General features: G+C 39.0%; 1 protein-coding gene across 5 annotated transcripts in view; it reads left to right on the forward strand.

Moving 5' to 3' along the window:
- The window catches only part of MAP3K20 (mitogen-activated protein kinase kinase kinase 20), a 197771-nt gene that overhangs the window by 70672 nt on the left and 99878 nt on the right, over positions 1-27221 (forward strand). For all 5 annotated transcript variants that reach the window (XM_012462360.2, XM_064373402.1, XM_012462359.2 and 2 more), the window contains exon 3: positions 25213-25300. In XM_012462360.2, the coding sequence (XP_012317783.1) occupies positions 25213-25300 (88 nt within the window). The remainder of the gene's footprint in view (positions 1-25212; positions 25301-27221) is intronic.

The following is a 27221-nucleotide window of genomic DNA, read 5'->3' on the forward strand; positions in this document are numbered from 1 at the left end:
AAAGGCCAAAAAGACTACATCATGATTCCACTTATGTGAAGTTCAATAAAAGGCAAAATTATCTATGATGGTGAAAGCAGAACAGAGTCCACGAGGGGTGGGTATTGAAGGGCAGACACATGGAAAGATGGAAATATTCTACATCTTGATCAAGCTCATACATATATTTTCAAGACTCTGCCTTATTCACAAGGTCTGTGTATTTTATTGTATATAAGTTTTACCTCAGTTAGAAGAAACAAAAACGTTTCAGTGTTTTTTTTTTTTTTTTTTAAAGCAAAGGAACAAGCCAGTCAAGTCTGTTGCCTTTTAGAGGGCTTCTCCAGAAGCACCAATCAATAGCCAAATGTGTGTGTTTGTATACATGCATACATGTACATATACGGTGTACATGCGAACTATGTTTATTCATATATGTAATACTGAATGTGAATTGAAGTATAATTCACATACCATGTAATTCATCCACGTAACATGTACAGTTGTTTTATAATATATTCACAGTTATGAAATCATCACTGCAATCACTTTTTGAATACTTTTATTACCTGCAAAAGAAACTCATATTTATTAAGCAGTCATTTTCCAGTTCCCCTCAAGTCCCCAACCCAAGACACCCACTAATCTACTTTCTTTCTCCAGAGATTTGCCTGTTCTAGACATTTCACATAAATAGAATTTAAAACCATGTGGCCTTTGTGTACAAGTTTTGTGTAGATGTGTATTTTCAATTCTCTTGAGTATATATACCTAAGAGTAGAATCGATGAGTCACATGGTAACTCTTTAATTCTTTGAGTAACTGTCAGAGGGTTTTCCACAGCAGCTGTTTCATTTTATATTCCCCACGGTATGAGGGTTCTAACTTTGCTACACCTTGTCAACACTTGTTATTCTCTATCTTTGTAATTATAACCATCCTAGTGGGTATGAAGTGGTTTCTTGTTCTGGTTTTGCTTTGAATTTCCCTAATGAATAATGATGCTCAGCATCTTTTCTTATGCTTATTGGCCATTTGTATATATCTTCTTCGGATACCTATTTGGATCCTTGGCCTATTTTTAATTCAGTTATTTATCTTTTTATAATTGAGTTGTAAGAATTTTTATGTATTCTAGATACAAATCCCTTATCAGGTGTATGATTTATGAATATTTACTGCCCTGTTCTGTGGACTGTCTTTTCACTTTCTTGATGATATCTATTGAAGTACAAACATTTTAATTTTGGTGACAATCAATTTAACTTTCATTGCTTGTGTTTTTGTTGTCATATCTAAGAAGGCTTTGCCTAAGGTCATGAAGATTTACTCCTAAATTTCTTTGAGGAGTTTTATAGTTTTAGCTCATACATTCATGTGTGTGATTCATTTTGAGTTAACTTTTGTCTATTTTGAGGAAGGGATCTAACTTTTTTTTTTGTATGTAGATAATAACTTCTTACATCATATTAACCAGGATATGTCATCTGGCCACATGTAGCTTCAAGTGGGGTTAGGAAATGAAATTTGGGGGGACATATTGCTATTCTAAACAAAATAGAATGCAACCAGCAGCATCTGCCACAGTGTATACTGTTTTTAATTTTGACTCAAAATAGTATACTACCAAACTCTAGCCTTTTTAAAATATGAATTTGGCCAAGAAGCATTGTCTATAACTGGCCTCAAAAAGGACTAAAAGAGAGTTATCTGATTTTGTTTGTTAATAATGCTTATATCCTAACCTCTCTGAAAATTTGATTTTCATCGAGAAGCATTATCCATAAGTGGCTTCATAAAAAGACTCAAAAATAAGTTTTCTTGATTTTTGTTAGTATGGTTTTTCTGAAGCTAATCTTACAAGCTGGAAGGGATTGCGATTTATTTCAATTAAAGAATTAATTTCACTGTTTCTTATGCCTCTACTCAACTCTCTGCCCCCTTATCCTCCCCTATACTAGTTCTTGTCTTTGTCAGCTAACATTACATAATTTTAATGGGTTTAACAAACATACCCTTAAGTGGACATGTTTTTGGCCTCTCTGCGGTGGTATTCTCCCTGGCTCTTGGGTTATAAAACCTTCTTCTGACCACTTTCTGGTAAAATTTTATGCTATGAAACGTAGGATATTTCATGGCTTTCAGCATGTGTTAAGTGCCAGAACATGCCCTTTATTTTACTATTCTAAAGGGACTTGGAATTTATTCCACTATTTCCTGATCTCCTTAAGGTGAGTGGTGTGAGTAGAATGGGTCCTGGTCATGCTTTATAGAATTAGCCTTTGAGCGGACTTTTGTAAACACCTTGCTCAATCTAGGACAGCAGGAAAGACAAAAAGAGGCAGATTTAGCCAGCTGGTCCATTGAGGGATAAAGAAAAGCATCCCTTCCCTGCCTCCTGCCACCCCAGGTCGCTCCAGCCTCCTGACAGCGTCCGGAAGCAGTGTGCAGATTGTTTAACAGGAAATGTGTGGGTATTTGTTACTTTGCTGATCTCTGTGGAATGTCCCTTCTTGAATTTTGTGGTTTGCCAAATTTGGCAGAGTTCTTCACTTCTTTGACTGTATAGCTCTGAGGTGTGAGATTGATGTTCGATGATGAAGAGAAACCTAAGTGGGTTCTGAGGTTCCATTAATACTTCTGCCTTCACTCTGCTTCTTCTGTTTCCGCTATCCTAGATTGAGCCAGGTGTTTACAAAAATCTGATCAAGGGGCTAATTCTATAAAACTGACTTTATACTTCCTACACTGAAAATAAAATCTGTGGTCATGGGATTTTGAACTTCAAACATCTGCTCTATACATATAGAATTGATCACAATGTAGGATAGGTATAAATATTTACCATAATAATGCTAAAAATCAATATTTGGAGCTATGTGACAGGCAGTTTTCCTGGTACTTTACATGCATGTACTCATTTAATGCACAAGAATAGTAAAGTGTATTCTCATGGTACTTTTCACTGTACAAAGTGTTCTTATATTTATTTGATTCTTATAAAAACCCTGTGAATATGAGACCAGAGGAGACTAAAGAGACATGACAACTAAATGCAGTGTGGCACCTTAGATTGGATCCTGAAATACAGAGAGGGCATTATTGGAAAAACTGGTGAAATCCAAAGTCTGGAGTTCAGTTAATAGTAATGCACTATATATAGTAACATAAGATGTTAACAGTGGGTGAGGGCTGTATGGGAACACTTCTAAATTTTTCTCTGAATTAAAAATTACTCCAAAGTAAAAGTTTATTTTTTTTCCAAAAAAAAAAAAAAAAAACCCTTATAATGTAGTCAATGCAAGTTTTATTATCCTCATTCCCCAGATTTGTACTGTTTAGAAAGGCTTTAAGAACCTTGCTCAATAGCACACCGGGGAGGTGGTATAAGACCAGTTCCTAAACTTGAGCCCTTGCATTCCTACCTATATGCTGTTCCTCATTACTGCCTTGGAAGAATGCACTGCTTTCTGCATACATGACCTCTCTGCATCCTCCCCACAGCCTTTTGAAGCTTGAGATACAATATTTTCATTTTACAGTTAAGAGATCACTGCCATCCATGTTCACTACTGGAAAAATAACACAAAAATATGTTTCCTATTGACTTCAAGGGACTAATCCTTCCATGTTTGAATGGAGAGCATAGTACATATTTTGGGGCCCATTTGATTAAACCAATACAACAGAAATCTCATTTAGGGAGTATATAGAGAAGATATGATGAATGATGGCTAATGGCTAAAGGCAGTAGTTTCAAAAAAGAACAGTAGTATAGTGGGGTCTTCTGTGATCTCTGACACAGAAATCTGTGAATGGACAGAAAATAGAAACACAAGAATTACACCCATCAAATTCAGATTTGTTCTTCAAATGCAGTAATTGTGAGTCTAAAGATGGTAAGCCCAATTCCATATCCTGTAAGTGGAAAAGAGAAGTGATGTTCAATTTCTGTCAACATGGCAATTTATTTTTTAAAATAGCAGGGTGACTTTAAGAAATTTATTTGGAGGCTTGCAGAACCAGGCTTACTAACAACTTGTGGTCATCTCAGTATATTTTGGTCTTTGAATTTAAATTCTTTCACCAGTTGTGGCCTGACCTGACTCTGCAGGATGACACATGTTCTAACTCTTTTCCAGTGCTGTGTTCTCTAGATTCTCTTTGGTTTGTGGTCAGTGTCCTACACAGAGCCCTTTCGGCCTCTTCTCTCATGAAAGAGAGTGCTATTGCTGTCAGTCTGTGGATCTGTTTTCCAGCAATTGATTGTTCTGGCTGATGTTCTGTATAGCCAAGTTCGGTTCCACATATCCTTTTTTTTTTTTTTTTTTTTTTTTTTTGAGACGGAGTTTCGCTCTCGTTACCCAGGCTGGAGTGCAATGGCGCGATCTCGGCTCACCGCAACCTCCGCCTCCCGGGTTCAGGCAATTCTCCTGCCTCAGCCTCCTGAGTAGCTGGGATTACAGGCACGCGCCACCATGCCCAGCTAATTTTTTTGTATTAGTAGAGACGGGGTTTCACAATGTTGACCAGGATGGTCTCGATCTCTTGACCTCGTGATCCGCCCGCCTCGGCCTCCCAAAGTGCTGGGATTACAGGCTTGAGCCACCGCGCCCGGCCCACATATCCTTAAAAACATTTTTTTGGCCGGGTGTAGTGGCTCACCCCTGTAATCCCAGCACTTTGGGAGGCCAAGGCGGGTGGATCACAAGGTCAGAAGATCGAGATCATCCTGGCCAACATGGTGAAACCCTGTCTCTACTAAAAATACAAAAATTAGCTGGGGATGGTAGCATGTGCCTGTAATCCCAGCTACTCAGCAGGCTAAGGGAGGAGAATCACTTGAACCTGGGAGGAGGAGGTTGCAGTGAGCCTAGATTGCACCACTGCTCTCCAGCCTAAGCAACAGAGTGAGACTCTGTCTCAAAAAAAAAAAAAAAAAAAAAAAAAAGAAAGAAACCCAAAACAAAACATATTTTTAATTCAACTTAGATACAGTTTATAGCAGCTAACATTTAATGAGGAAAACCATGTGCCTAGCCTGTACTTTACATGGGAGTTTGGTCCTTGCAACTGTGTTAAGTGGATACTGGTTTTGTTTTACATGTAAAGAACACACTTAGTTGAGAGACTTTGAAGACCATGCAGCTCATACATGATAGAGCTGAAATTTAGCTCCAGGATTTTCAGACTCTAGGCTACAGTTTCAGCTAGGCTACAGTTTAGCTTACCACAGAACCACTCTCCAGGCTGTGGGTCTAAATCCTGGCTATACATTAGACTCACCTTGGAAGCTGGGAAGCTTCTAAGAAGCACCCATGCCTGGGCCCCACCCTATACCAGTTAAAGTAGACTTAAGTCAGAATGTTAGACTTGAAGAGACTAGATCATTCCATCTGTCTCTTTTACTTCCACATTTTGAGATGTTGTCAATCGGTAAGCTGATGCCCCAAGTCACACAGCCATCAAGTATCAGAAGCAAGCCTAGAATGTGGGTTGCTTGACTGTGATCTTACAGTTGCTTCCATACTCAGATCAACTATTAATAAATATGTTAGAACATTTACTGTGTACGCCTAGGCATATGTTTAGTAATAAGTGAATCTGTCTATTTGTATGTAATATTACAGAAATGTGCAGGCTTGTACAGCTATGTGATTTTGAGAATTTAGATTCATATGTCATGATGGAATTCATAGGCTTTGCAGCCAGATTGCCTAGTTTGAATTTTGGCTTCACCGCTTCTCAGCTATCTGACCAAGTTACTTAAGCTCTCTGTTCCTTACTTTCTTAGTGATGAATTAGAATAATAGTGTTATTTCCCTTATGAACTAAATGAGTTAACGTATGTAAAGTGATGAGCCAGTGTTGATACACAGGAAGTGCTCCAACGGTGTTAGCTATTGTAATGTATGAATCAGAGTGTACTCAACTTACAACTTCTGAAACTCCATAGTTGTTACATTCATTCATTGCAAAAGCATTACAATAATGAAACTATGTGGTCTGGCTCATCTGTCTCAAATTTTATATACCTTTCTCTAGGGTCTTAACAGGGTCTATACTCTCATGCTTCCTAGCCCATGATTTTCTATCTCCTGGAAAACATGTTTATGTTCTAATTTATTTTTTTCTTCTCTGGGCTCATCGTTGGACCAATACATCTCAGCTCAATTCAGCAATGACCTTCTATGTATTTTGTTAATAAACATCTCAGACTGCCAGAATGTTGCTCTGATTTAGATTGGTATATTGCATCAGTCTTCACCAGGTTTATATTTGTTTACATGCAGAATGGTTCTTGTCCCTTGAAGGTCATATGTAGTTGGTAAGCAGTATTGTGCAGAAAATCTTGAATTACTTTGTCTGGGACTTTTAGTGATGATTATAGGCTGTTATATGGAATGAGTTCTACCTAGAGAACTCAAAATACAGACTGAAGCCTGCTGTCTCTGATCTCCCCTATGTTCTAAGCTTTGTTCCATGAAATAAAGGATATCTGTTACACAAACACTACTTCAGTCAACAGGCATGGAAGAATGGACCAGTTACAGTGTTGTTAAGTACCACTTATCAAATGCTCTTAAAGGGGCCCTTTTAAAAAAATCTTTCTGCTCAAAGATAGAAAGGTGTTGAGTGACAGTCAGATTAAGGACACCCCACTGAATCTTCAAGCAAAGACAAAAATCAGAATTTGGAGTGAGATGGTATTTAGAAATAAGGAGATAAAAATCTGAGCTGAAATAGATACAGCAAGCAAGATCAAGACTTGCTTGATCAGTAGAATGCATAGGTCAACTCTAGTAATTTAACACAGTAGAAGTAGAATAGGCTATTGTGAAAAATAGTTTTCTGCTGTAGGAGATCTGACGCTCCCAAGAACATAGTGAAGGCACACTCTAGGAAATGTTGGTAGCTGCCGAAATAGGTCCCTGTTGAAGTGGCTTCTGATTTATGCGTTTGGAAATTTAATCTTAAGAGTTCGGAGTTGAATGGATTATCAAGGATGCTAAATCACACGTAATTTGATTGAGACTAAATAAACCATCTTGCTAATCTTTAAATTTTCTATTTTTAGATAAGGTATATGGGAAACAAACTTATAAAAGATTGCTTTATGAACGTGTATTCAGAGCAAGAGCAGTTAGTAATAGGATCTGAATATGTTCTGATACCACATTCAGCTGTTAATTGATTTACCTACCCTTCAACAGGAGGACCACCTCACTGGAGAAGTTGTTATGCCTCCCATTTTCACCCCTCCCCCATTAGTACTTATCATCTCTGTAACTTTTCTCTAAGTCTTTGTAATTGACCATCTATGACTAGCTCTAAATACTCAAACATTTTATGTGAAAACTTTCTATCAAGTTTTTCTCCCATCCTCCTGGCCTGGAAGGGTCTTTCACTTTAGGATGACTTGGCATATCTCTGCTGACACCCATTTAGGTTGATCATTTCCAAATTTCCAACAACACATCACTGTTTCCCTGGTGTTAATCTGTCACTGGGAGTGTTCAGTCAGTAGGATGCCTGTTTCTTAGAATATTACTAAGAGGGTTATTTCGTTAGAAAGACAATTGGAACAGATGTCCTTTAAGTTCTGACTGATGGGAAACTAGTGTAGGCCTTGCTGATCCTGGAAGGTTTCTTTGAAGTAAACCTAAGAATTAGTTGTTTCATGGTATCTGCAGAAGATCTGTCCTAGGACTTTCTGCAGATACAAAAATCTGTGGATGCTTAAGTCCTTTGTATAAAATGATGTAGTATTTGCATATAACCTACATGTATCCTCCTGTATAAATCATCTCTAGATTACTCATAATGCCTACTATGTGTAAATGCTCTGTAAATAATCCTTATCACATATTTTTACTTGTATTCTTATTGTTGTATTGTTATTTTTTAATTTTTTCTAATATTTTAGATCTGTGGTCAGTTGACTCCACAGATATGGAGCCTGCAGATACAGAGTTGACTGTTTGTTTTCTTACTTTTTAGGATTCACTCCCACTGAAATTTGACATAAAAATCAGCTTGGTGTATGTTAGTTGTCATACAGCTGTGTGTTAGCAATTCTGTTACCTGCCTGTTCTCCTATCTCTACACCACATTCCAGCCACATTAAAGTGCTGCCGTTTCTCAGGCATGCTGCCCATCCACCACAGCTCTTCTTATTCCTCTGCTTGGAATGACAGGCCTCCACCAGCTATGAACACAAATGGAATCCATTCTTTTTGTTTGTTTGTTTGAGACATAGTGTTCCTCTGTCGCCCAGGCCGGAATGCAGTGGCTTGATCTTAGCTCACTGCAATCTCCACCTCCCAGGTTCAAGCGATTCTCTTGCCTTAGCTTTCCGAGTAGCTTGGACTATAGGCATGCACCACTATGCCTCGGTAATTTTTGTATTTTTAGTAGAGACAGGGTTTTACCATGTTAGCCAGGCTGGTCTTGAACTCCTGACCTCAGGTGATCTACCTGCCTCGGCCTCCCAAAGTGCTGAGATTATAGGTGTAAGCCACCGCACCTGGCCTAATCCAGTCTTCTAATCCATGATCTAGTTGACACTGTCCATTATCTCCCAACTTCCCTGATTTTTATACAGATCCTTCATGTGTTTTGTACTTCTGATGGTTTTTATGCGGTATCTTGTTATTATATACTTTTATTTTTCCATGATAGTGGGTAAGGCCTTTATAGCAGAAGTTGATTTCTTTTTGTTTGACTTCCAGTACCTCTGCCATCCTTGTTTTAATTCATATCAGTATATAAAACAATTTAGAGACTAAGGACAATATCCGAATGTTAAGGAAAGGCATGGTTACATTAATTTTAAAACTCAGACTATAACCTATATAGGATATTTGAAAGCAAAGATCAGAATTCTAAGTTACTTAGGGAAACTGTAGCAGTAGTATAAAAACCCAGCCAAATATAGCAGGATTAGGGTGCCAATAGGAACTTGGTGTAAAGTATTATTTTAAGAAGTTTTGGTGTTCAGGAAAGTAGTTTGAGAAGGAGGGAAGGGTCAAGAAAAATTGTTTCTTGGAAAGATGAAAAACATTTTCTTAGGCCTAGAGGATGGAACTAGAAAGAGATGGAAGATTTCAGAAAGAATACTGATGGAGAGCGATATCCTGAGGGAAGAAGGGGAGGTATGAAGACCGACCAGTCAGGGTAAAATCTGGGGAAGGGGAGGGTACATTTTTCTCTGAGACAGAAAGAAAGGCATAAGTGTAAGACGGGAGTGCCAAGGAAGGTTCTACCTGTTTCTCTAATGTGAGAATATTCATAGTAATCTATTGAGGATGGAAAAAGCAAGAGTAACTAGAAGACATGAGAAGGGCTGAGATGTGTTGTAGCTTACTCGTGAAAATTATCTTCTTTCTCTCGCTCTTTCTTTCTTTTCTTTATTTCCTTTCTTTCTCTTTCTTTTTTCACACGGAGTCTCACTCTGTCACCCAAGCTGGAGTGCAGTGGCACTATCTTGGCTCACTGCAACCTCTGTCTCCCGAGTTCAAGCAATTCTCCTGCCTCAGCCTCCTCTGAGTAGCTGGGATTACAGGTACCCACCACCATGCCATGCTAATTTTTTTGTATTTTTAATAGAGACAGGGTTTCACCATGTTGGCCAGGCTGGTCTCGAACTCCTGACTTCAGGTGATCTGCCCATCTTGGCCTTCCAAAGTGCTGGGATTACAGACATGAGCCACCATGCCCAGCCTTGTGTATTTCTTGACATCATCATTGCTCATGTTCTCCAACTAGATAGTAGGCTCCATGAGGATAAAGGTTTCACTATCTTGTTCACCACAGTTCTTAGCACCAAAAAATGGTGCCTGGGACATCATGTATACTTAATAAATATTTGTTGGGTGAATGTTGAATGGGGAATGAAAGAGGAAACTCATTGGAGAGACTCAAAATTATTGCTTTCATCCTTTAGCTGTCAATAAATGTACAGATTATAACTGTACCAAGTTAACTATCGCAGAACAGATCTGTCAGAAAAGCTTACTGAGGGGCATAGAAAGGCAATTATTGGATTTTTTCCATACTTAGAGATTGGTAGGATGGGGACTGGAACTTTTATGGTTTTGGCAAGAATGTTTTGGGAATATTTGACCAAGGGGTGCAGAATGTTGTTGCTGTAACCTAACGACTCTTCCATTAAACGGAACCTCGATCCCTGACAGCTTGATAGGTATGGAATTAATTATTAGCTGCTTACCCAATAATATTCTCCTGGTCTTTTTTAGGATTCCTATATTGTTAGATGTGCCACTATACCTAGCTTAAAACTACATTTCTCACCCCTTCCTGAAAATAGAACTCACTTATGAGATATAGGCAGAACTTTCTGGATGAAATTGCTGAGAAAGCTCTCTCAAAGAAGCTTACCTAACTGAGTACCCTGGTGTACTTTCCTCTTTGCTCCCTGGAATGTGAATTTAATGGTTTGGAACTTCAGGGGTTATACGGGGACCACCACACAACCTTGAGGATGTTAAGCCGGTGCTAAGGATGGTGGCATAATATAATTGTTGGGCTGCCACACTGGGATTCTTGCAGCCCTCGTACTTTGAGACATTTGGTTATTTCAAGACTGATTTGTTATAACATTCTATCTTGTTATTTTGGATCTCTGTTTCTTTTAGTAGAACCGTATTTATTAGAAAGGAATTGAGGGACTAGAAGCCTCAACCTGGTCAACCGAAGAGCTAGTTTAACAGGAATAAGCATTAGAGATTGAGGTCAGAGAAGGGTTTTTATGTGAGGCAGCTGGTTAACAAAAGGGTCTAAGGCCGGGCGCGGTGGCTAATGCCTGTAATCACAGCACTTTGGGAGGCTGAGGGGGGTGGATCACCCGAGGTCGGGAGTTCAAGACCAACATGGAGAAACCCTGTCTACTAAAAATATGAAATTAGCCGGGTGTGGTGGCACATGCCTGTAATCCCAGCTACTTGGGAGGCTGAGGCAGGAGAATTGCTTGAACCCAAGAGGCGGAGGTTGCAGTGAGCCGAGATTGTGCCATTGCACTCCAGCCTGGGCAACAAGAGCGAAACTCTGTCAAGAAAAGAGAGGAGAGGAGAGCGGAGGGGAGGAGATGGGAGGGGAGGGGATCTAAGACAGTAGTCCCCAACCTTTTTGGACCAGGGACTGGTTTTGTGGAAGAAAATTTTTCCACAGATGGGCAGGTGGTGGGGATGGTTTCAGGATAAAACTATTTCACCTCAGATCATCAGGCATTAGTTAGAGTCTCATAAAGACCATGCAACCTAGATCCCTTGCATGTGCAGTTTACAATAGGGTTTGTGCTCCTCTGAGAATCTAATGCTGCCTCTGATCAGACAGGAGGCAGAGCTCAGGCAGGAATGCTTGCCAGCCACTCTCTTCCTGCTGTGTGACCTGGTTCTTAACAGACCACTGTTAGTACCAGTACCTAAGAGATGGTCATAAGGAGCTAAAGTAGAATGCTGGCAAAGTTTCCTGGAGTAGACAAAGTCAAGGAAATAGTATTTGTCTGCACAGATGGGAAGCCAAGAGGTAACCCTTCGATTAGACCAGTGTTTCTTTGAGTTTTGATTTCATGGGCCATCAAGGATCTATCAATCTGTGGACCTCTGGAATCTTCTTTTAAAGACTGCAACTTGAGATACACTATCAAATACAGTCAACCCTGGAACAATGCAGGGGTTAGGGGCACTAACCCCTGTGCAGTTGAAAATCCCGGTGTTACTTTTGACTCCTCCCCTAAAGCTTTACTAATAGCCTATTGTTAAACGTCAACAGCCAATGAACACATATTTTGTATGCTGTATGTATTATATACTGTATTCTTACAATAAAGTAAGGTAGAAAAAAGGAAATGTGACTAAGAAAATCATGAGGAAGAGAAAATATATTTACTATGCATTAAGCGGATGTGGATCATCATAAAGGTCTTCATCCTTGTCATCTTCACATTGAGTAGGCTGAGGAGGAGGAAGGGGGTGTTGGTCTTGCTGTCTTAGAGGTGGCAGCAAATGTGTGTATGAGTGGACCTGCACAGTTCAAACCCGTGTTGTTCAGGGGTCAGCTGTATTGCTATATTGTGTGGCCTTGTTGTCAAAATTATTTAAGGCAGCTAATACAGATACAAACAATATTGTGAGATAAATTAAAAATAGAAAAATGAGGCAAAAGGAAAGTATGGTATTTTAAAAAATGGAAGCAAGAAATGAAGTTAATATGATAAAAACATGCCCACGAGGCACTATATACATTCTAGATGCAGGCAACAAACTTGGGTCTAAGCCTCCTTGCAGTCAGCTTAAAAAATGTAGCATGATAGGTTGTTAAAATAATCATGGGAACGATGGGATAAAAACGAACCAGTTATTCAGGAAAATTGCAAATTTCTTTTTGCTAATACTATTATACTTAAATTATGACTTTATACATGATTTAATTTTAAAATATCAAATTTTTTTCTTTTAGAGGGAGTGATATGGTCTTGAGGAGCTCTAGTAACCAATTTATACCATTCTCCAGTGGCATCGTAGAAAGTGAATGCATTCAGCCTGGTGATTCTACCCAATACTGATTATTTCTATGTCTTTCAAATAACTGCTGCCTTTGCATAAATATAGGTAAAATAACCAAAGGTCTGAAAAATAATAAATGTCAAGATAAGAATTTTAATTTTTAAGCTTAGGAAAAATTAAAGCTAATTTAAAAATTAGGCTTCAGATATTATCTTTCACTGTCTCCAGTGAATACAAATAAAGTCTTGGGTTTTAGCATGAAGGTTAGTGAAAAGAAAGATGGTGGCTGGGGTGATGGTTATTAAGTATGAGACAGTTCATTCAAATGAAGGCTATATGTTCATCAAGCTGTTAGGGGAGAAGTGATCTTTTGCCTTTAAGAGTAGAATTGTGGGCAGGGTACAGTGGCTCATGCCTGTAATCCCAGCACTTTGGGAGGTGGAGGTGAGTGGATCACCTAACATCAGGAGTTTGAGACCAGCCTGGCCAACATGGTGAAACCTCATCTCTACTAAAAAATACAAAAATTAGCTGAGTGTGGTGATGGGCATCTGTAATCCCAGCTACTCAGGAGGCTGAGGCAGAAGAATCACTTGAACCCGGGAGATGGAGGTTGTGGTGAACTGACTTGGTGCCACTGCACTCCAGCCTGGGCAACAGAGTGAGACTCCATCTCAAAAGAAAAAAAAAAAAGAGTGGAGTTGCCTTAAAGTGGGATTGTAGTTGAGGAGTAGAAACGAAAAGACTGGAAGACTTCAAATCCCTTCTATTCTTAATATTCTGTGATTTCAGACTACCTTTACTGTGTATTAGTTAGGGTTTGGTACTTTTTTTTTTTTGCAATTAATAAAACTAAAAAAAGTCTGCCAGCTACCACACATGTGCCTTTAGCTATTGTTTATGTGGACAGAACCCCAAAATAGTAAAATCATTAATGTAGCTGAAGAATCCAAGTGTTCAAGACACTGTCTAATTGGAGTCTAAAAGATGTTAAAGGACTTTCAGACTATTTTAAAATTAAATTTGCTAAATTCTTTTAAATGATTTTGTAGATTTCCATAATAAATATGGCAAACATTTCTCTTATGTGATGTAAATAATCAAACTCTGTTTCACTGGAGAGTAATATTATAAAGCACTTAGCTAATCAGATTGTGAGAGCCGCTCGAAATTTCTAACCGTGTAATTTTTGCATAGAGAGAGAGTGCCTCATGCTGTGCAATTAACTGGTTTTATTAGCTATAAATTTGGTTGATGCTGGTTGGCTTGATGGCCTAGTGCCTGTAGGGAATTAGATCTTGGTTCTTGACCTGATCCTGCACAGCTGAGTGTCAGGAAGGCTTGGAAATCTTATAGTAGGGACAGCAGCTGAGGCTCTAAGAGGAAACTGATGAGTTGTTTCTCATGCTTTTGTAACTAAAGAGAGCTTTGGAATTTTTTAGACCTGTTAATTTTTGCTTGTTCATTTCATTCTGTATTCAAATTAGGTTTGTGAAGTGGAGTGGTATGGTTTACTGATTATAATAAGCAGGGCTTTGAGATCCTACTACGTACTGTGTTAAAAACCTGGCTTTGCCATTTATTGTGCCCTTGGGGAAGTTTTCAAGTTTCTCCTTGCCTAGGTTTCTTCCCTTGTGAAAGGGTGATTAATAGTAAGCCCTAACTTATGGTTTGCTGTGAGAATTTCAGGATTCAATCTACATGAAGTTCTTGGCCTCATAGTAGGTACTCAGTACACATTAGCTAGTATTATAGAAGAGTCTGCAAGTTGAAATCTCTTTGAGCAGGGGAAGGTTTTAATAAAAAATGTTTAGAAGGACCTATGATTTTACTGGCCTTTTTTTTTTTTTGAGACACCCAAGGGCACAATAAATGGCAAAGCCTCACTCTGTCACCAGGCTGGAGTGCAGTGACACGATCTCAGCTCACTGCAACCTCTGCCTCTTGGGATACAAGCGATTCTCCTGCCTCAGACTCCTGAGTAGCTGGGACTACATTTTTGTGCCACCATGCCCAGCTAATTTTTGTATTTTTAGTAGAGACGGGGTTTCACCATGTTGGCCAGGATGGTCTCCATCTCTTGATCTTGTGATCTGCTCACCTCGGCCTCCCAAAGTGCTCAGATTATGGGCTTGCGCCACCATGCCCGGCCACTGGACTTTTTTTAAAGGGAGACAGAGGGAGGAAAACATATAAGAAGAGGCAGAGGTCGGAGACCTGGCATCAAACTTTATTACTGATATTTACTAGGCAAGTAAACTTGATCAAATCAAATTAATCAAAGACCCAATTTTCTCAACACTTAAATACAATAAAATATCTCATTTGTGAGAGTCAGGTAAGATAAATTCTTTGGAAATGTCAAAGTGCTATATTTAGGTAAAAACATAAGTAAGCAAGGACAGTCAAATATAATGAATACATGAGAGTAATTAAAACAAGCAAAATATGTAAGTGGAATCTGTTGCTGGAAGACACAGGAATTTACTCATAAGCTTGACTTGCCTCTGAATGATCATTGATTATAAAGGATGGGGAAAGATGTCAGAGAAAGGACTTAGCATTGGTGGAGGACCTGGCATTTGGTGGACACTGGAGTAGGAATACTGTTTGCCTCTTACAGATGAGAAAACTGAGTCTCAGTGAGGTTAAGTAACTTCCTCAAAGTCACCTCACTGATAAGTGGCAGAGCCAACATCATACTGAGGCCTGTGTGACTCCAGAGGATGTCCTAATACAACATGGTTAATTACCTCCAATCCATTTATCACATATTTATTGAGCACCTACTCAGTGTGGTGTTAATAATACATTAACTGTTTCACAAAAATGGATAGAAATGTAAAGCATGGGCCGGGCGCGGTGGCTCAAGCCTGTAATCCCAGCACTTTGGGAGGCCGAGGCGGGTGGATCACGAGGTTGAGAGATCGAGACCATCCTGGTCAACATGGTGAAACCCCGTCTCTATTAATACAAAAAAATTAGCTGGGCACGGTGGCGCGTGCCTGTAATCCCAGCTACTCAGGAGGCTGAGGCAGGAGAATTGCCTGAACCCAGGAGGCGGAGGTTGCGGTGAGCCGAGATCGCGCCATTGCACTCCAGCCTGGGTAACAAGAGCGAAACTCCGTCTCAAAAAAAAAAAAAAAAAAAAAAAAAAAAAAGAAATGTAAAGCATGAAGGAGTCTGATAATTTTGTGCAACCAAGTCATTTTCTAGGAAGAAAAAAAGGCCCAGAGTGACCAGTTAGCTTTAGGGCCATCCATTTTGGAACAGAATTAAATTTTTACTCATCTAGTCCAATATTTGATTAAATTTATTGCTATTCAATTTCTCAGATGCCTAATCCTTCATTAGTTCCCACTTGAAGCCTCATTCAGGGTTTTTCTTTGGGGATAATTTGTGTGTGATTTAGTACAAAGTGATTGCTTTGACCAAGTTGTATAAGTTGTTTGATGGAAAGCCGACTGAATTCTTGTTTGCTTTTGTCAACCAAACTGAATACAGGTTGTTTCAATATATCCTTCCCCCTCCCCGCCACCTTTCTTTCTTTCTTTCTGACTGGGTCTTTGTCACTCAGGCTGGAGTGCAGTGGCATGATCTCAGCTCACTACAGCCTCAACCTCCTAGGTGCAAGTGATCCTCCCACCTCAGTCTCTTGAGTAGCTGGGACTACAGGTGCATGCCACTACGCCTGGCTAATTTCTGTATTTTTTGTAGAGATAGGGTTTCACTGTGTTGCCCAGACTGGTATCGAACTCCTGAGCTCAAGTAATCTGCCTGCCTTGGCCTCCCAAAGTCCTGGAACTACAGGTGTGAGCCACTGCACCTGGCCTTACTTTTCCATGTTATCACAGTGACATTCAGGTGTGAACATGAAGAATGTGAAATCTGATTGCCTTTTTGTGATTTGGAACTACCTGAATCCCCAGTCTTAAATCTTCACTCTTTGTTTCGTTCAGTTTTTGCCACCCTCCTATCCTGCCAGGTGAGTCTGCCCTTAGTTGGGTATGTACTTAACTAGAGAGTAGCCCTGGATCCCTGGAGAGAAGCCCAGGCTCCTCCTGTGACTGCACGCGGTGAGTCGGCTGCATCACACCAGGAAAACATTGAGCAATAGGAGGCTTCCCAGCACTGGTGATGTTCACAATAAAATTCCCCCATGACTCCATCTCAGTTATTTAAGAAGAGTGGGCAAATGACTGGTGTATTTTTTTTTCATAGCATTCATAACTGTTTTTCTTCCAAAGAAAAGTCTTCGTGATGTCAAACATCATTTAGAATATAGGATGTATTATATTATGAATCCGAATTCAGTTCATTTATCTTTCTTTATTGTCCTGAATACCTAAAGAGCATCATTTGAAAAATAACCTATGGAATTGTGAAGTTTGATGCTTTTTCTGTGACTGTGACTGAATGGGTCTTGTGAAGCCCAAACTGACTCAAAGAGCATGACCTGTGTATGACCCTCTGGTGATTATATACAGCATTGAAAATCCTCCAAACTTGCTTTTAAAGTTGTTCTTTAAAACATAGCACAGCAGTTTTAGACATAGAAAGGCTGGTTTTCTATCTTGCCATACATGTAAGAATGAAGTTTTTCTTATTTGAAAAAAAAAAATGCTTCTGGCTTTGATAATCGTGGGGTAAAAATGCACTGAATTAAGCAGCATTTTGTTTTGTTTTTGAACCAGTCAAGATCCTGGGATCTTGATACTTTCGTACTTTTGATAACTGAGATTGAGAACTCTCCTTCATTTTCTTTATAATCAGAACCTGAAACAATTAGTAGGCAAGGGAGGTTCTCCCTACATCTTTCCTGAAAGAGCTAGGTGTATTGACCTTCTAGATTTGCAGATACCGTGTTAGGAGTTTCTAAATCAAGTTTCTCCTTGCACGTACATTCCGCTCTAAGTACAATAGTTCTGGACTCTGTAGCAATAGAGATAAGAGGTATGCTGCACTGAGGAGACCCTGGTTCATTTGTTGTGGATGTTTATGAAACTGGCCCTGGCCTTGGAATGGGAGCCTGTGTGCAGTGTGGCCCCACTACTGAGAAGCAGGGCTCCACCTGTCACCACACAGAAGAGGAGCACCTACCATAGCTTTCAGATCGAATAATGGGTATGGAATGTGAACTTGGCAAAAGGCTGGCTCATCTGTAGAGATGATTTTGGAAATACATGGCAAAATGTATTGGGTAGAAAATTGGAAATAGAGGGTTTCAGATTAAGCAAGCCTTTCATTCTTGCTTAATCTTAAACCCTCCATTTAAGTACAAGGCAAAGAAAAAAGATAATGCAAAGGCAAGGGCCTGCTTGAAGAATGCAGAGCAGCAAAGGATTCTCAAGAAATTGTGCTCTTATAATTGCCTTGGACAGCAGAACCCACAAGAGGCAAAGTGTAGCTGTCCAGATCCTCATTCTTGAAGTTTAAATCCATAGTGAACTGGTGAACATACATCTCAACTGTGGTTTCTACTGCAATTATATAATTGATTGGCTGTCATTCTTATGAAATGTACCTTAAGTAACCCTTAAGTGTGTAAAAGAACAGAATGAAGCAAATTCATACCTTCCGGCATTTTACTCTTCTCACTGTCTGGTTCAGGGTTAACATTTTCTAACATAGGCTCTCCATAATTATTTAAACACACTGAATATCATTATCATCAAATAATGTTCATTCATCCTTTAAATGTTACCAAGTGCTTCCTGTATATAAGGTATCTGGCTTTTCTTGCTTATGTGATATTATACTAGACTTGTATGTGTGTGTGTGTGTGATGGACTCTTGCTCTATCGCCAGGCTGGAGTGCAGTGGCACTATCTTGGCTTACTGCAACCTCCTCCTCCCGGATTCAATTGATTCTCCAGCCTCAGCCTCCCAAGTAGCTGGGATTACAGGCACATGCCACCAAACAGGCTAACTTTTGTAATTTTAGTACACGGGGTTTCATCATGTTGGCCAGGCTGGTCTCGATCTCTTGACCTCGTGATCAGCCCACCTGGGCCTCCCAAAATGCTGGGATTACAGGTGTTGAGGCACTGCGCCCAGCCTATACTAGACATTTTACAAGAGGAGCAAAGTAGGAAAGGCTCTTCTATAGGGTAGCAGACCATAGGAGCAGACACAAGAAGGGAGAGGAACATTATGTAATAAAATGCTGAACCATATGCATACCGAGGAGGTTGAAGTCCATCTAGAGCCCATGAGATTTAAGCACCCACGTCTTCAGTCTCATGGCTTCTCAGAACCTATGGCCTTCTGTGAGAGGAACCTGTGTTATCCCTAGCTTGTTCCAGGCCATGTCAGGAGAAAATCACAAGTCAGTGGTTAACTAAACTAGTTTTTATATGCCTATGGTAGTCCTGGGAAGGTAAGGAAAGAGCTTCACTTCTTCCTGACCCAATCCTAGGGAGAATCTTTCTATGCAAATAAATATTTTTAATTTCATATTTATATGTTCTTATATGTATTACATATAACATGCCTGTACTGCTTTTTCTGATTATAAAAATTATATAGACTTATTGTAAAGAATTTGGGAAACAAAAAAAAAATTAAAATTCCTTATTCCTTCTGCCACTTAGAAATAGGTGACCACAATAATGTTTTCTTCCTACCCTTTTTTCTATACACATAATTTTTATGTTTAAAAAATGTGGCTGAGCACAGTGGCTCACGCCTGTAATCCCAGCACTTTGGGAGGCCAAGGCAGGCGGATCACCTGGGGTCAGGAGTTCGAGACCAGCCTGGCCAATATGGTCAAACCTTGTCTCTACTAAAAATACCAAAAAAATTAGTTGGGTGTGATAGCAGACATCTGTAATCCCAGCCACTCAGGAGGCTGAGACAGGAGAATGGCTTGAACCCAGAAGGCGGAGGTTGCAGTCAGCCAAGATCATGCCATTGCACTACAGCGTGGGCAACAAGAGTGAAACCTCTTTCTCAAAAAAAAAAAAAAAGTGGGATCATCTCCTATATTCTTGAACTTTGGGGGACTATATTGGATCATATTGGTATTTTGGAGATGCAGTTTGGGGAGAGAGCCTTGGATCTTGGATATAGAGTGCAGTGAGGAGACAGCTTCAGCTGAGTGATTGGATGAACCACTTTTCTTTTTTTTACTACCAAACTCTGATGGAATGATAGACTCTTAAAATTGGTGAGGACCAGCTGGGCGCAGTTGCTCACACCTGTAATGCCAGCACTCTAGGAGGCTTAGGTGGGCGGAACACCTGAGGTCAGGAGTTCGAGACCAGCCTGGCCAACCTGTTGAAACCCCATCTCTACTAAAAACACAAAGATTAGCTGGGCATGGTGGTAGGCGCCTGTAATCTCAGTTACTAGGGAGGCGGAGGCAGAAGAATCACTTGAACCCAGAAGGCAGAGGTTGTGGTGAGCTGAGACCAAGCCATTGCACTCCAGCCTGAGCCACAAGAACAAAACTCCATCTTAAAAAAAAAAAAGAAAAGAAAAAGAACTGGTAAGTGAGGACCTCAGAAATAAGGGTCCATGGAGTTGTGTGTTTAAACACCACACACACTAGAGGACTTGAAGGAGTAGTTGATATTCGTGGGCAAAAGAAGTGTACCTTGTGTCAGTGCCACATCACATGCAGAAGCATGGACCCCACTGAGACACAGTCCTGCTCTTAGGTAGAGGGAAGTAGCTGTTGGAAATTTAAAAAGCCAGTTCTGAGTATAACATGTAAATGGAGCCAGCCAGCCTTATGACGTGGGGCTTCATAAATGATTGCTTTCATTCTGTACCCATCAGTAGGTTGTTGTTGGTATCTTTGCTTTCACAAAAAGAAGTGCACTCAATTTTATTTTTACAATATTTATCACATAAATACATATAGACTATATTCATGCAATACAAAAGATGTAAAACAAGCTTTTTTAACTTTTAGGTTTAGGGGTACATGTGCAGGTTTGTTACATGGGTAAATTGTGTGTCACGGGTGGTTAGTGTACAGATTATTTTATTACCCAGGTAATAAGCATAGTACCCTACAGGTAGTTTTTTCAGTCCTCACCCTCCTTCCACTCTCCACCTTCAAGTAGGCCCCTGTGTCTACTGTTTTCTACTTCATGTCCCTGTGTACTCAGTGTTTAGCTCCTACTCCTAAGTTAGAACATGCTGTATTAGGTTTTCTGTTCCTTTCTTTGTTCACTTAGGATAATGGCCTCCAGCTCCATCCATGTTACTGCAAAGGACATGATCTTGTTCTTTTTATGGCTGCATAGTATTCCATGGTGGATATATACCACATTTTCTTTATCCAGTCTACCTTTGATGGGCATTTAGCTTGATTCCATGTCTTTGCTATTGTGAATAGTGCTGTGATGAACATGTGTCTTTGTGGTAGAATGATTATATTCCTTTGGGTTTCCTCAATTATATTCCATTACCCAGTCATGGAATTGCTGGAATGAATGATAGTTCTGTTTTAAGTTCTTTGAGAAATCACCAAACTGCTTTCCATAACAACTAAACTAATTTACATTCCTACCAGCAGTGTATGAGCATTCCCTTTTCTCTGCAACTTCACCAGCATCTGTTATTTCATGACTTTTTAATAATAGCCATTCTGACTGGTGTGAGATGGTATCTCATTGTGGTTTTGATTTGCATTTCTCTAATGATTAGAGATGTTGGGCATTTTTTCATAAGCTTGTTGGCCTCATGTATGTCTTCTTTTGAAAAGTGTCTGTGCCTGTCATTTGCCTACTTTTTAATAGGGTTTGTTTTTACTTATAAATTTTTTTATGTTCTTTATAGATTCTGGACATTAGACCTGTGTCAGATGCATAGTTTGCAAATATTTTCTCCCATTCTGTAGACTGTTTACGCTGTTGATAGTTTCTTTTGCTGTGCACAAGCTCTTCAGTTTAATTAGTCACATTTGTCGATGTTTGCAAAACAAGCTTTAAAGACACAGAATCTTTAAGGATTCTATGGCAGCTCTCCAAAATTAAATAAACAAAATAAAATTTGGGATTAGTTTGAAAAAAAGTTTTGAATTGAAGGAAAAGAGTCCTTCTGAAGATGGAGATATTTTTAAACTGTGGGAATACTTTAAAGGAAGAGAATTAAAACTATGATATTTAACTTTTTTTTTTTTTTTTTGAGACAGAGTCTCACTCTGTTGCCCAGGCTGGAGTGCAGTGGCACTATCTCGGCTCACTGCAACCTTCACCTCCTGGGTTCAAGCAATTTTCCTGCCTCAGCCTCCTGAGTAGCTGGGATTACAGGGGTGCACCACCACACCCAGCTAATTTTTTTTTTTTTTTGTATTTTTAGTAGAGACGAGGTTTCACCATGTTGGTCAGGCTAGTCTCAAACTCCTGACCTCATGATCCACCCACCTTGGCCTCCCAAAGTGCTGGGATTACAGGCATGAGCCACCGTGCCCTGCCTAACTTCTTTTAATATCTCTGAATCAGCCATTTGGAAGCTGAGTTGGTCGATGTCTGGAAACACGGCAAACTGAGCTAATGGCTTGTCTTCCCCTGTAAATTCAGAGAAATGCCGATATAACTAACAACAAAATACTCATGACCTCCCATGTTAATTAACAGACTAAAACTTCTATAAGTTTTCCAATAAAGAAAAGAAAGAGGAAGAGAGGAAGGAACTGGCCCCAGCTGGAAACAATAAGAGCAGACAAACAATCATCTGTAGACATTTTTTCACCCTAATAAGGACATGACTAGTAGACATTTTTATGGATATTCCTCCATTTATATCTTAGGTTGGGACCCTTATTTTATGGAGATCTTAGAGCCTGAGTTAAAACTGGCACTTTGGAAGGCTGAGGCAGGCGGATCACCTGAGGTTAGGAGTTCAAGACCAGCCTGGCCAACATGGTGAAACCCCATCTCTACTAAAAATATATATATATATATATATATATATACACAAAAATTAGCCAGGCATGGTGGTGTGCACCTGTAATTCCAGGTACTCAGGAGGCTGAGGCAGGAGAATCGCTTGATCTCTGCAGTGAGCAGAGATCGCACCAGTGCACTCCAGCCTGGTTGACAGAGCAAGAGTCCATCTAAAAATATATATCTATTGTTGCAGTCTATCCCAGTCTTAGATCCTCAAGTTCTAGTCTGGAAAATTACATGTTTATCTTAACTAACAGTAAACAGAGGCAGAGTTTACTGATATACCAGAGAATCTATCTGCTTGCTGTCAGAGGCTGATTGCTACAACAGAGGTTTTAATAATTTGGTTGACCTCACACTTGTTTTTATTGGAGATTATTTGAATTGCTAACATCATGTCATTTGACCTTCATTTATTACAAACATATCACTTACTTACTCAGTCTGCCTCTGTTTACTGTTGGCCCATTTCCATGAAATCAGGATAACACTCTAAAGTAGCATGTTTTTATGATGTTAAATGTTTTATAATGTTAAATCAGATTCTTAGTTTATTATATAAGAACGTAAAATCTTATTTTATGAAAATATCATTTACTTGCAAATTATACTGCAAGCTTTTTTATAAAAACTTAAAATATGAGCACAACAATGGGATATAGGATAATGACTGCCATTTTGACATTAGCATTTGCCAGCCTAAGAGCTATTCGACATGTTTACCAGCACCTGAAATGATCAATCCTATCTCCTTAAGATATCACTGGGCAATATCTTAAATATAAACATGAAGACTAGCTGGAACACTGAAAATCCCATCATGCTACATTAAAAAGTGGTCATTCAAAGATTCAGAATATTCTTGTATTTATTCTTTATTGATACAAACATTTTTAATGGTCACAAAATTCAGGTACCCCAAAGAATATTCCAAAGGATAACACTGCCTCAGTTTCACAAATACTGGTTCAAACATTAACTCTATTGCTTTACTTACATTGAACTTAAGGGTTTATTCACAAACAGTTGGTCTATCACTTAAAGATGGGGGCTTTGTGATTTCCAAACTGCACATACACTCTATTTTTACAATAAACTTTGTTATTTCTTAGTAAGAAGTAGTGTTGCCATGTGGATGAATAGTTGTGTTGCTCAATTAATACATCTTCTTCCTATTTGAGAAACTAAACTATTAGAAGAAGGTCGCTTGATGAACACAGACCCCTCTATACATACTAGGCACTCAATAAGTGTTAAGGAATTGCTTAATTCAGCAGTGATAGCCCCCTTCAACACATGTGTTACTAAAAGAAAACACTGTCAAATCAAGCTTGGTAAATGTCTCATACAATCAGGGGTACTCTTTATCTCAATTTCATATTGACCCTATGCCAACCCTCAAACTTCTGTTTTCCACCTAGTTACACTACCTTCAAAACCAGTTTCACAGATGTTTTTAATGAAACCTCAACTCTTATCCTATGAAAAAAATCAATAGCAAATAACACTAACTCACAGTGTACAGATTCTCAGAGGGGAGTCCCTTTCTGACCAAAATGTCTCCATTTTCATTAACTGCTGACATTCTTCTTGATGATCCTCTTTCTGGGGTGGGGGCTTATAAATCTCCTATCCACTTACTGCCAGTAATATGCTTATCATTGAAAAATACTAAATCTTTTCTATATTTAACTTATGTGATTGTATACCTCATTATAATTCTTGATTAGCCATATTTTATCTCCACAAGTCATAAAATGTTGATGAACGTATGATTTACATAAAGATCATCTTTCTATTGACATTAGCAGATATATACCATAGATTCTGTTTGTTTTAAAAATTAAATTTAATAAATAAAACATTTTTACCATGTCACTCTTTACTACTACTTTCTAGTATTTAACGTGTTTCAAAATGTATAAATATGGCCTCCTATCAAATCACCACTCAAGGTCAAGAATCTACCTTTATATGTTTGTAGTACCTTGTATAAAGGAGAATAATAATATATTTTGAATAAATGATTAGATAAATAAATGGGTTTTACCTGAATTGATTCCATTAATATTTTAAAATCTCTGCCTTAATTTTGAATCATCCAACCAATAGAAGTTCAGTCTTGCGGTAGCCTCTCAGAAGAGACATTATGCAAAAAATATATATTGACATTAGGAAGAGGACCTTCACTGTAAATAAACGGGGCATCTCTTCAGTCATTCCCCTCCATTATCGTCATGTGGGCTTGCTAGTAAGCACCTCTTTTATCAGTTCTTCAAGCTCATTTTCTTTTTAAATTTTCAGAAAGCTTCAGTAGAAATGTTTAAACTTTCAAGAAAGAGAACTTTAGCAGAATCACATACTTGTTGGGCACATATAGATCTTTGTAAGTAAAAGATAACTGAGGCCGGGCGTGGTAGCTCACACCTGTAATCCTGGCACTTTGGGAGGCCAAGGTGGGAGGATGGCTAGAGCCCAAGAGTTTGAGATCAGCCTGAACAACATAGTGATACCCTATCTCTACAAAAAAATTTTTTTTAATTAGCTGAGTGTAGTGGTGCATGCCTGTAGTCCAAGCTACTTGGGAAGCTGAGATAGGAGGATTACTTGAGCCCAGGAGGTCAAGGCTTCAGTGAGCCAAGATCACACCACTATACTCTAGCCTGGGCAACTGAGCAAGACCGTATCTCAAAAAAAAAAAAAAAAGAATGAGTGTTTTATTTGACTATTTTTATTTGGAAGCCTGTTTTATTTGACTATTAATATGAAATGTTATACAACTTTGCATTTTATTTTTTGTACAGGCAGAAATACTCAGTATCCTCAGTCACAGAAACATCATCCAGTTTTATGGAGTAATTCTTGAACCTCCCAACTATGGCATCGTCACAGGTAGGAACTCATTATTTGACTTCTTTCTTTCTCCAGTTACCTAGCTTTAGATTCCTTAATATGCTAAAATGCTTAATATTAGGTTCAGTCATGAATTGTGTGTTACTGTCAGATGTCACTTTTGTTGCTATAAAGCATTAATAAAACTGATTATATCAATATAATTAAGAATAGTTTCCACTTCTACCCATGTTTAATTGTGCTAATTATATCTGCGTAAATGCTATTTAAATGCACTCGCAGCTGCAATACCAATATTTAAAGGTGCCGTTTAACTAAAATTTCATTTAATTAGTTGAAATGAGAGATGTTTTTTGAAACTCTGTGACCTTTTATAAATTAAGATTTCTTGACCTATTCATGTTGTAATTCTTTGCAAGGCATTTTAATCCCATTAGAGCATTCTTTCTTCAAGGTCTCTGACGTGAGAACAATATTTTTCAGGTTTGGTCAACTAAGTTGGTAATGACCTTGATCTAAATTATCACATAATTTGGAGTAGCAGTTTATAAGTGACAGAAATACCCTTTCTAAAAAGGAGCACATAGAAACTTTTGCCACGTGAAAACACAGAAAGACACACATCTTTAATACTTTATGTTCATATTTGTATAATCCACTGAATAGCTTTAGGTCTATAATAACTATAATGTTCAGTTTTACAAAAAATAACTTTGATCTGTATCTTGGCAATTCTTTGATTAAAACAAAGTCTGCCAGGCGAGGTGGGTGGCTGTAATTCCAGCACTTTGGGAGGCCGACGTGGGTGGATCATGAGGTCAGGAGTTCAAGACAAGCCTGGCCAAGATGGTGAAACCCCTTCTCTACTACAACTACAAAAGATAACCAGGTGCAGTGGCAGGTGCCTGTAATCCCAGCTACTTGGGAGGCTGAGGCAGAAGAATTGCTTGAACCTAGGTGGGAGAGTTTGCAGTGGGTGGAGATCTTGCCACTGCACTCCAGCCTGGGCAACAGGGTGAGACTCCATCTCAAAACAAACAAACAAAAAGTCAAACAAGAAAATCTTAAAATACTAGTCGTATCTTCTCCCACTGTAGAGGTGAGAACCTAGGTGTCTTTATAGAAAAGAGCAACAAAACACTCTCAATAAAAAGGATTGTATTAAGTACTTTCTATAAATTATCTCATCTAATACTTACAGTAACCCTATGAGATAGGTAAAGTAATTTCTATTTTACTAGTAAAAGACTAAATCTCTGCAATTTTCCCATGGTCACCTAGCTGGTGGTAGAACCAAAGTGGTGTAAATTTCTCAAGTTGATTTCCCACAGAAGCTCCTCTTCTATGCAAGCTAGGATCTGGAAGATGGCTAGAGCCCAAGAGTTTGAGATCAGCCTGAACAACATAGTGATACCCCATCTCTACAAAAAAAATTTTTTTAATTAGCTGAGTGTAGTGGTACATGCCTGTAGTCCAAGCTACTTGGGTAGCTGAGATAGGAGGATTACTTGAGCCCAGGAGGTCAAGGCTTCAGTGAGCCAAGATCACACCACTATACTCTAGCCTGGGCAATAGAGCAAGACCGTATCTCCAAAAAAAAAAAAAAAAAAGAATGTTTTATTTGACTATTTTTATTTGGAAGCCTGTTTTATTTGACTATTATTAATATGAAATGTTATACAACTTTGCATACCCCTCTGTGAACCTCATCATCTTTATCAAATGGCAGAGGCTCTGAAGGAGGAAGCTTGAATGGCTTGAATACCTTCCATTTGAGGTAGTTTTTTTTTTTTTTTTTTTTTAGAAAAGGCTGTTGCAGCAGGCAACTGTTGTCATTCATGCTGAGGGCTTGAAAGAATGATTTATCAGAGTGGTGGAATGGAATGAGCTATGGAATGGAAATTGCGAGATGTGAGATCTCATGATTCTGCCAGAGCTGCATAGATGGGTCACTAATGAT

This window comes from Aotus nancymaae, unplaced genomic scaffold, assembly GCF_030222135.1.
Source record: "Aotus nancymaae isolate 86718 unplaced genomic scaffold, 86718_ANA_hifiasm-v0.15.2.pri h1tg000008l, whole genome shotgun sequence".
In the NCBI taxonomy this organism is placed as follows: Eukaryota; Metazoa; Chordata; class Mammalia; order Primates; family Aotidae; genus Aotus; species Aotus nancymaae.